We start from the raw sequence: 10,444 nt of genomic DNA, 5'->3' as shown, positions 1-10,444 counted from the left end.
TGAAAAATGACTAAATTTCGATATCTTTTGAAATTGTGACTATTTTTAAATGACCAGTTATAAATCTAACAATTTTTGAATTTCTCCCTTGCAGTCAGTGGTTGCAAGTCCACTCTATACACCGAATGGTTCAACCCAAGGCCCTCAATTTAACAGTTAGCCCAAATAGCTGCCCACTCAACTGTTTAAAATAAAAATAGCCGGTAGAAGTATAATATATGTATAATTTATTTATTATATGTATATATTTATGTATAATCAATATATAAATGTATATGACTTGAAAAAGTAAACAATGAATATTACTAGCTATTTGTGTAAATATCCCGGGAAATACAATTCATGGGTCCCCTCAGAAAGAATTATTTTGTTCATTCTAATTATTTTGCTTTTTCATAATATTATTCTCAACAATTTTCAATCAGATACTAATTATCATATAAAAATACAACAGAACAAATGCTAATTACGGTTCCTGTGAATAAATAAAGAGACAAATTAGGAGAGACGGGGGTGTTTATTTTGTTTTAGAGAAGGGTTTGTCTACATATAGAGAAGGGTTCTTTTCTACAGAGGGTTCGGTAGATATGTGTACTAATTCTATTCGAGCCTGAAAACTGAAAGAAAAAAAACCCTAATAAATAAAGATTAATTAAAAGTTGAGTAACAGTAGGAGTGCCTTGGCAAACGGAACGGCCAGCAATAGAAAGAGAGAGAGAGACCAAAAGGGAAATAAATTAGTATTACCGCTAATTATAATTGGTTTAGAATACTTGGCTGGGAGTAATTTACTACTTTTAATCTGGTTTATATATTTTACTCAATCAACATTTCCGTAAGTATGGACTACTAAGTAAAAGAGAAATAGTTGAATAATGTTACGGATGGACTCCTAATACTATAATAGTTCAAGTACCACTTTAATTCAAACCTCAATCTAATCTAAAAATCCGCAATATTTTAAGAATCAGAGTTACATATTTGGGACATGCTAGAAAACGTAATATAAAAGGAGAGCAAGTCTCACGAGCACAAACTTCTATCAATCGGTTAAAGTTGAAGATTTCCTGAATAATAGAAACAGAGTTTTTAATCCATAAATCATAATGATTGCAAGAGGGACAATTCCTGAATAGAGACTCTCTGTGTGTCTCTGTGTGTGATAGTGGTAGCTTACAGTGTGTGTGTGTGGTAGGTGATAGAGAGTAACAATGGCGGATCAGAAGGGAACCGTAAGCTTGGATGATATCAAGAAGGAGAACGTCGATCTCGTACGGCCCTATCTCTGTTCTTACATGCACGATTATATTACATGCACGATATTAATTATATTCATATAGTTTCATCCTCTTGAATTTTGGTTTTTATATTCTTGCTTTTCTGGAGATAACTTTGACTGTATGGTTGTGTTTTGCGATACGAAATGCGAAAATCAATTTTGATCTCTTCTGTAATGCTCCGCTGCATATGCTTGTATGTATTATGTTCAAAGGCGCCGAATTCAGGATATAAGTTCTATGTGTTCAACTTTTAAGATTCTTAGCATTGAAACTATTTATTGCAATTTTTATGGAGTATTTATTGCAATTTTTAGTGGATCTTTACCGGAGGCAGATCCGGGATTTTACGTGTATGGGTTCCTACAGTGATGTCGAACCAATATACAATAATAACCGGACAAACAGGCTGGGTTTCGAGCTAAATATAGTTCAGCATTTAATGAATTTTTAGTACAAAAAGTTATTGGGTTCACGTAAACGCGTAATCTTTACACATAATTGTGCGTCAAAAGTATTGGGTTCAGATGAACTCGGTTTTGCAACGTTGCATCCAACTCTGATTATGTAGTTGTATGTACTAATTATGAATCGATCTTGTTGCCGGGAGAAGTTTCTAACATGTATTTCAGCCAGGTTATAGACTTTGTCCATATTTCTTTGATTTTCCCTCCAATATGTCAATTGAATAAGGCTGTTTAATCTAAGTAACTTTTGTCAATCGAATAGTACTTATGATTTATAAGCCTAGCTGATAATGGTGAACTGAGGCAGTCATAAGATCAGATAAAAGAGAAGTTTGATCTACATTATGAAATCTAAAGCTTTTTACGCTCCTAAACTTTACTATTTTTGGTATACAGGAAAGAATACCAGTGGATGATGTATTTAGGATATTGATAAGTTCCAAGGAGGGATTGGCATCTGATGAAGCAGAGAGAAGGCTTGTTGTCTTTGGCGCAAACAAACTTGAGGAGAAAAAGGCAAACTTTCTTATCTTAACTGTTTTTTATTTCCTCTTCTGCTCTATGGTAATTAGAATAGGGATACCTAACTGTTTGAATCCTCATATATAAAACAGGAGAATAAGATCTTAAAATTCTTCGGTTTCATGTGGAACCCCTTGTCATGGGTCATGGAAGTTGCTGCCATCATTGCCATTGTATTGGCAAATGGACAGGTTAGTACTCTGTCGAAAAAAAAGTCACACGCACTCCTCAGTTTGTACACATATCTAATAATAGTACCGTTTTTTTATCTGTTTCTATCAATGAGCTTTATTGTTTTGCGATGATCAAATGCAGAATAGGCCTCCAGATTGGCAAGATTTCCTTGGTATTGTGGTCTTGCTTGTTATCAACTCTACCGTCAGTTTCATTGAAGAAAACAACGCAGGCAATGCTGCAGCAGCACTGATGGCAGGCCTTGCTCCCAAGACAAAGGTAAATACTGATAACAAAGTAAAAAAGTTACTGATAAAAAAAAAGAACCTACAATTCCATTCATTGTGAAGTGAATTTTCTGTCTTCGTTTTTGGTTCCTATCCAATTTTGTTTCCTCAAAAGGTATTGAGAGATGGTAGCTGGAAAGAGATGGATGCAGCAATGCTAGTACCCGGAGATGTGATAAGTATTAAGTTGGGCGATATCATACCAGCAGATGCTCGTCTACTTGATGGTGATCCGCTCAAAATTGATCAATCTGCTCTCACGGGTGAGTCATTACCCGTGACAAAGCACCCAGGCGAAGGAGTGTTCTCCGGTTCCACCTGTAAACAAGGTGAAATTGAGGCTGTTGTCATTGCCACTGGAATCAGTACCTTCTTTGGAAAAGCTGCTCACCTTGTTGATAGTACCAATAATGTCGGCCACTTCCAGAAGGTAAAATTTGACATTTTTCTCTGTACTGAATTCTGATCGAAAAGTTGAATTTCATATTAAGGCCTCAAATAATTTTAATAGTTGATGGTTTGAAAGCATATTAGAACTGTATAAGATTTTCAGTATTTTTTTGTTTTCCAACTGATTTAGATGATTTTGATAGGTTTTGACAGCAATAGGAAACTTCTGCATATGTTCCATTCTGGTTGGAATCATTATAGAGATATTGGTGATGTACCCAATTCAGCACAGAAAGTACAGAGATGGAATCGATAATCTGCTTGTTCTTCTCATTGGAGGAATTCCGATAGCCATGCCTACTGTGTTATCAGTTACTATGGCAATTGGATCCCACAAGTTGTCGCAACAAGGTGCCATCACCAAGAGGATGACTGCTATAGAAGAGATGGCTGGAATGGATGTACTATGTAGTGACAAGACAGGAACTCTTACATTAAACAAGCTTGAAGTAGACAAAAACTTAGTTGAGGTTGGTGAATTAACACGCCATTCTTGTATAGTGTTTGAAGCGATAAGCCAAAAAGTGAGCTAACTAGATTGTCTTGTTGGGGAGGGATGGTACAGGTTTTCGCAAAGGATATTGACCAAGATACAGTTATTCTTCTCGGGGCCAGAGCTTCAAGGGTGGAAAACCAGGATGCTATTGATGCTTGCATTGTAGGAATGTTGGCAGATGCCAAAGAGGTAGTAATTAAAAGTAGTATCAAATTCAACTTGCTCATAATTTTGGTTGTGGAAAATACTCACTTAATTTCTGCGTGCTTGAGGCAAGTTTATCTCTGCACGTCTGATAGGCATCAGTAGCAGCTTTGATCATTAGAGAAGTTCATTAACTTACTTGTACCTGAATTTTAGATTTATTTGTGCTGTCTAGGCTAGAGCTGGGATCCAAGAAGTGCACTTCCTGCCTTTCAACCCTGTAGACAAGCGCACAGCTATTACTTACATAGACGCCAATGGCAATTGGCATAGAGTTAGCAAAGGTGCACCTGAACAGGTAAGCCATAACTTGACACTTCTCTCTCTGTCTTATAATTGAGTTGGTAATGTGCTTCATCATTTAATTTGTTTTACCAGATCATTGAGCTTTGTGGCCTAAGCGAGGATGTAAAGAGGAGAGTTCACTCCGTCATTGACAAGTTTGCTGATCGTGGTCTTCGCTCTCTTGCAGTGGCTCAACAGGTGAAATTTAATAAAGCAAAGTCTCTAGTATTGTTTTTCTTTTGTGCATCAAACTGAAGCCAGTGTTTGGTTCTTTGTAAATACAGACAGTACCAGAGAGGACAAAGGAAAGTCCAGGAGGGCCTTGGCTCTTTGTAGGACTCTTGCCTCTTTTTGACCCTCCAAGGCATGATAGTGCAGAGACAATAAGGCGCGCTCTTGTCCTTGGCGTCAATGTCAAAATGATAACTGGTGATCAGCTTGCCATAGCCAAGGAGACTGGTCGGAGGCTCGGTATGGGAACAAACATGTATCCTTCTTCTTCCCTCTTGGGGCAGCACAAGGATGAAAATACTGCTAACCTCCCTGTCGATGAGCTCATTGAAATGGCTGATGGCTTTGCTGGTGTCTTTCCAGGTACCTTTCTCCATCCTTTGTTTTCCCCAAATATCTTTTACTGTTAGTAACCTGCCCTCCCTGATTTTAATAACAATTGTGCAGAGCACAAATATGAGATTGTGAAGAAGCTCCAAGAAAGAAAGCACATTTGTGGTATGACTGGAGATGGTGTGAATGATGCCCCTGCTTTGAAAAAAGCAGATATAGGCATAGCTGTGGCTGACGCTACTGATGCTGCCCGTAGTGCATCTGACATAGTTCTCACGGAGCCAGGACTAAGTGTGATAGTGAGTGCTGTATTGACCAGCCGAGCTATATTTCAGAGGATGAAGAATTATACCATTTATGCTGTTTCTATAACCATCCGAATCGTGCTAGGCTTCATGCTCATTGCACTAATATGGAAGTTCGATTTCTCACCTTTCATGGTTCTTATCATTGCCATTCTCAATGACGGAACTATCATGACCATATCTAAAGACAAGGTGAAGCCGTCACCCATGCCTGACTCATGGAAACTGAGAGAAATTTTTGCCACTGGCATAGTTCTTGGCACTTACCTAGCCGTTATGACTGTAATCTTCTTTTGGGCTGCTCACCAGTCAAATTTCTTCAGTGTAAGTAAATTGTGTAAATTTCTCCCCCATTCTTATTGCTTGAACTTTATCTCATGTTGCTTATCGATCCACTAGATATTTATTATCCCCATCTCATCCTTCAACTTGGCGTTGTATTTGCAGGACAAGTTTGGGGTAAGATCGATTAGAGACAACGTACACGAGCTCAATTCAGCACTATATCTTCAAGTCAGCATCGTTAGTCAGGCACTCATATTTGTAACTAGGTCAAGGAGTTGGTCTTATGTAGAACGTCCTGGTCTCCTTCTGCTAGCTGCTTTTGCTATAGCACAACTGGTAAGTTGATTGGTTAGATTCCAGTTGAGAACACCAATTGTCTTATACTTGTAGTTTCCTTCACCTCTAATGATTATTATTATTTTCAGGCTGCCACCTTAATTGCAGTATATGCAAACTGGGGTTTTGCTAGGATTCATGGTATTGGTTGGGGTTGGGCTGGTGTTATTTGGCTTTACAGTATTATTTTCTACATACCTCTGGATATTTTAAAATTCGCCATTCGATACACTTTGAGTGGCAGGGCCTGGAATAATATGATGGAGAACAAGGTACTTCACATCATCATTCATGTCAAATTACTTATCACCTAACATGTTATGATACTCTCGTGCTTTTCACACCGTGCAGGTTGCTTTCACAAGCAAGAAGGATTATGGTAGGGGGGAAAGAGAGGCACAATGGGCGTTGGCTCAACGCACATTGCATGGACTTCAAGCTCCTGATAGTTCCCAGGTGTTCGACAACAAAAGCTATAAGGAATTGTCTGAAATAGCCGAACAGGCCAAGAGGCGTGCTGAAGTTGCCAGGTACATAGATCATTTTCAAGTGCTTAGTGTTTGTATTGATTTTCTAAGTTCTAACAGTTTCTTATTCGATTGTTTTGCATTTGTTAATAGGCTAAGAGAGCTTCATACTTTAAAGGGGCATGTGGAATCAGTGGTGAAGCTCAAGGGACTTGACATTGAGACAATTCAGCAACATTACACGGTTTAATACACAAGTCAGTGGGGGAAGTTCTACTAGTTGAAATAAAGAGTTAGAAATAAGGATTAGAGAACTGTTTCTAGGTTCCCTCTTTCCCTTCCTTTTGTTGTTGATTTCCCAAGATAGTGATGTTGATATGCGATAGGTAGGAATAATATAGCAAACAAGGTTGGAAAGCAGAGGTCTCGTAAGAGAGCTAGACAGTTTTGCTTTTACTTTCTAGTAGTATTATTCTACTAGTTTTAGCTTTTTAAATGTTTATTTTAGTCTGACTTACAAATTGCAGCATTCAAATTTAGTGTCTTTGTTTTAGTAGCTTAAGAATATAATCTATTTTCCTCATCCTTTCAATTTTTTTTATTTTTTTTTTTAAATAAAAACAAACATGGGTGACTTGTGAAACTTGAACTAGATTTTAACAAGGATTTGATTAGTAGCTCAGTGGTTGTAAGGTTGCAACTACTTCCTGCACTACTTTAAGTGTGTGGTTCAAAGAGAACAATTTCAACATAGGATCATCTTGAACTATCCTAGTCTCAATAATGAGCGAAAGTTAATGAAGAAACTAAGTAGGCGTTTGGATATAAATAGTGTAATTTTTGAAAAAAGTATATCTGGAGTTAAGTTGAAAAATGATTTTTGGAATTTGAAATTATGTTTGGACATTCATTTTACTTGAAAAAAGGTTGCAGTACCACTTCTTTGTTTTTGAAAAACTCATTTTCGAAAAATTTCCAAAAATTGCAAAATTTCATCGACAAACACATTTTTAAAAAAAAATTGAAAAAAAAGAACTTTTTTTATGGACAAACAGGACCTAAGATGGTTCCTTTTCTAAGTGATTGCTCATAACTGATCAAATAGAACGAAAATGAAAGAGAGTTTCTTGTCAAAAAGTTTAAGTGCACAATATAATTGGCAGCTAAATTATGATACTATCTTTATACATCAAATTCACTTAAGTTACATAACTTAAGATTATTTCTTGATTTGAGCAATTGCATCAATGAAGTAAATTTTGCAATGGACAAGCTTACAGTAAAGTAAGTCTGTTTAACNNCCCCCCCTTTTTTTTTTAATATTTTATTTTTACGTTCTGTTTACTGGAATCACAATTCACTAATCCTTTTAAAAAAACGAAGTTAATTTAGTACTTCTTCAATCTATAACCAGCTTTGTTTAGAAACCACAATGCTCCTTCAGCTGCATTTTCTGCTGCTGCTTTCTTCTTTGAATGTGGATTGCCCATACACTCTATAGTTGTTGTACGTGGTCCTCTTATTTCCACATTTACCTTGAAAGTGAACCTGCATTTAGCTTCTCCTTCTCACTACTCATTATACGTTTAAAATCTATAAATTTGCTGACAATAACAGAGTACTATACTTAGAATTTGCTTTTGAATTGGAAATGAAATGAACATACAACTTCAGGTGGTCTGGACCTTCCTCATTGCAACATTCAAATAAAGGTGCTTTCCAATGATTTACTGCACAAATCTCGTACAAATGTGATTTTGCTGAGCCCTGATTTTGAGTACCTTCAAGAGTTATCACGCAAAAGCATAGTGTCATGGTCCGCCACATCATCATGCCATATATTTTTGCCACATGGAAAGCTTACATATGAAATAGACTAGCACATGTGGGAAGGTTCTAGAGAATTATGGAGATTTCTCACGGAAGACTTTAGAACCCTATGAAATTGCTAGGAAAGTCCTTAGAAGATTCTAGCTATGTAAAATTTTTTAGATAAAGGACTTACTCGTAAATAATAAAGGACCTGTGTAATAATTTTTATCTACTCACTAGCTCCTAGGAGACTAGTATATAAAGGGATATTCATTTGTAACTCATCAAGCAAAACAATCAAGTTCTCTATAATAAAAAGCCTCCTTTGGCAAATTTCTCTTGTCTTTCTTATCTAACATTCCCTTAGCAGTCTTGAGTATAGTATTTTAGGCTGACTTGGCATAGCAGGATCGTGAGCAAGCTGTCAAGTGCCGCACGTAAGCTTAGTTCAAGATTAAGGACGTGACAATAGGCTCTATTAGAAAAAATCAAATATACTTTTTGCCCTTACTATAAACAACCAATTGTTTCGCTTAAGATTATAATATATTTAAGTTTCCATTTATGCTTTGAGATCTTGCAGTAACTTATTACTATGATGAAACTTTAGAAAATTCATTTCATAATATTGCTTGATAATTTCGAATTTGTTTTGTCTCTCATTGGTGTTAACCAGTAGGGGTGTCAGTGGATATTCGAAAACCAACTAAACCGGCCGAATCGTACCGTACCGAATCGATTTTTAGGTTTCTTTTTAAGAAACCGTAAGTTTTTATATAAATCTATAACCGCACCGATAATTAGGGTAGGTTTTTTATTTTATAAAAATAAACCGAAAAAATACAGAACCATGCCGAATAAATTTTACATGTGGAAAATATATTTATTTAGTAAGTTTAAAAATAATAATGCATTAAATTTTCTTTGGGCCTTAGAATTATGAAAACTATTACAAGCCAACAAGTAATTAAACTCAAAATGCTAATTCCTAAAACCTATTATGCTACTTCTACTTAAACTAAGTTATTTCAAGTATCTTTATTAACAAGACATAAAGTATTCTAGTGATTATGAGTAGCAAACTACAATGTATTGAATATGTTTCCTTTCATATAATTTAGATTTATCGTTTTGAATATTTAATCTTCTATAGACTTTATTCTTGAGTCCCAGCTTGGTATATCTTTCAACTCGTGTGATTTATATTTTCTTTGCCTTTGTTTGATTTCTTTTACGTTGTTGTAGAATAGTTGATGGATCTATACTCTAGCCATGTTTTTTTTTAATTCATCGCCCTTTAAACAATAAAAATGTCTAGAGAGTTTTGCTAAGTCCTATAAAAGAACGTATGTTATTGCATTCTACTTCTACTAGTGAATTTACATGATATTAGAAAAAATACCGAATATTAACCGAACCTTACCGATACCGAAGAGAAACCGACATGATTGGGACGGTTTTGAAAAGTCTAATTTTGATTATACATAATAGAATAACCGAAAAATTGGTATGATATAAATATTTATAAAATAACCGGCCGAACCGAACCATTGACACCCCTATTAACCAGTAGTAGGTGACGCAAGTGGCAAGTAACGGCAATAGAATAGACAACATCAACTTCTGTATAAGATAACCTTTTGAATGGGAGAATGATTTTTGTTGAGTTACAAATATCATTGACTTCACAATTTTAAAGCATCTAGTGAATATATTGATTTTGATTCAAATTATCTGACATTGGAAAAAACTAAAATTCATTTTATTATCTTCTATAAAACTTATAGTTTTAATTAATAACGTACTAATTAAATAATTGGTTTAAGAAGAGGTAAGTGAAACTTTTCTCTCCAATTTTATGTGTCACGCTTATTTTTTTTTTGTTTGTCCCCAAAATAACATTATCCTTTTATATTTCACAAATATAAACTTTAATTTAACCACAAATTTTTTTAAAAAAATATTTTTATTTTTATAAATTTTGTGCCTAATCAAATATTTAAACTTCATGCCTAATCAAACACATTAACAGAAAACAATAGCCCCATTAATAATAAATGAAGAATTCTTACCTTTGCCTTTGGAGTTCCCATCCATGGCATCCCTATCAAAGCGAATTGGGCGAAACATATTCGGGTCGGGTACTGTTTCACTGCTATGGACAACTGGAAGAGCAGAGTCTGAGTCACCTTCTCCTCTCTTGGCGATTTTCTTTTCCACCATATCCCTTGTATATCCTCCTCGAAGCCGCTGAAGAACTCTTTGAGCTTTCTCATATTCCGTCATGTTCCAGAAACATCCAATCCAAATATTTTGAATAACTCCAATTCATCAATTACTACCAGTTCAATATGCAACACAAATATAGGTTATAATTGTATTGAGGACTGATGAAAGTATTAGCGATGGAGTAAGGATGAGGAAGATTTTGGTTAAGATGTTTTATTCTTATAATATATTTTTGGGTTGGGTGCTGCCGTGTCACAGTCTTTGGACTTGTTCCAGAATAAGTG

At 35.6% G+C, this 10,444-nt stretch overlaps 2 protein-coding genes across 2 annotated transcripts; one reads left to right on the top strand and one right to left on the bottom strand.

Annotated features, from left to right (window-relative positions):
- Positions 1–902: 902 nt before the first annotated feature.
- Positions 903–6,369, top strand: LOC109237030 (plasma membrane ATPase 4-like). Its single transcript, XM_019403272.1, has 15 exons — positions 903–1,271; positions 2,141–2,260; positions 2,359–2,457; positions 2,582–2,719; positions 2,843–3,157; positions 3,321–3,647; positions 3,743–3,862; positions 4,053–4,175; positions 4,256–4,360; positions 4,447–4,756; positions 4,841–5,355; positions 5,479–5,652; positions 5,742–5,924; positions 6,004–6,182; positions 6,273–6,369. Exons 1-15 carry the CDS (start codon positions 1,212–1,214, stop codon positions 6,367–6,369), a joined length of 2,865 nt encoding a protein of 954 aa, XP_019258817.1. The 5' UTR covers positions 903–1,211.
- Positions 6,370–7,426: 1,057 nt separating this feature from the next.
- LOC109237029 (ribonuclease 3-like protein 1) lies at positions 7,427–10,444 on the bottom strand. The gene is made up of 3 exons (XM_019403271.1): positions 10,004–10,444; positions 7,786–7,900; positions 7,427–7,667 (listed from the first exon to the last, which is right to left on the bottom strand). The coding sequence occupies exons 1-3, from the start codon at positions 10,215–10,217 to the stop codon at positions 7,508–7,510; spliced, it is 489 nt and encodes a 162-aa protein (XP_019258816.1). The 5' UTR covers positions 10,218–10,444; the 3' UTR covers positions 7,427–7,507.

Source organism: Nicotiana attenuata, unplaced genomic scaffold (assembly GCF_001879085.1).
Source record: "Nicotiana attenuata strain UT unplaced genomic scaffold, NIATTr2, whole genome shotgun sequence".
Lineage (NCBI taxonomy): Eukaryota > Viridiplantae > Streptophyta > Magnoliopsida > Solanales > Solanaceae > Nicotiana > Nicotiana attenuata.
The sequence above is the reverse complement of the archived record's forward strand: the minus strand, read 5'-3'. Positions and strand labels throughout refer to the sequence as shown.

Excerpts from the sequence above, each read along its gene's own strand:
- LOC109237030 (XM_019403272.1), top strand. The coding sequence starts at position 1,212 with ATGGCGGATCAGAAGGGAACCGTAAGCTTGGATGATATCAAGAAGGAG. Across the intron at positions 2,261-2,358 it reads ACAAACTTGAGGAGAAAAAG|GAGAATAAGATCTTAAAATT; the intron begins GCAAACTTTCTT and ends TATATAAAACAG. Across the intron at positions 6,183-6,272 it reads AGGCGTGCTGAAGTTGCCAG|GCTAAGAGAGCTTCATACTT; the intron begins GTACATAGATCA and ends ATTTGTTAATAG.
- LOC109237029 (XM_019403271.1), bottom strand. The coding sequence starts at position 10,217 with ATGACGGAATATGAGAAAGCTCAAAGAGTTCTTCAGCGGCTTCGAGGA. Across the intron at positions 7,901-10,003 it reads TGGGAACTCCAAAGGCAAAG|GTACTCAAAATCAGGGCTCA; the intron begins GTAAGAATTCTT and ends TAACTCTTGAAG. Across the intron at positions 7,668-7,785 it reads GGTCCAGACCACCTGAAGTT|GTTCACTTTCAAGGTAAATG; the intron begins GTATGTTCATTT and ends AGCTAAATGCAG.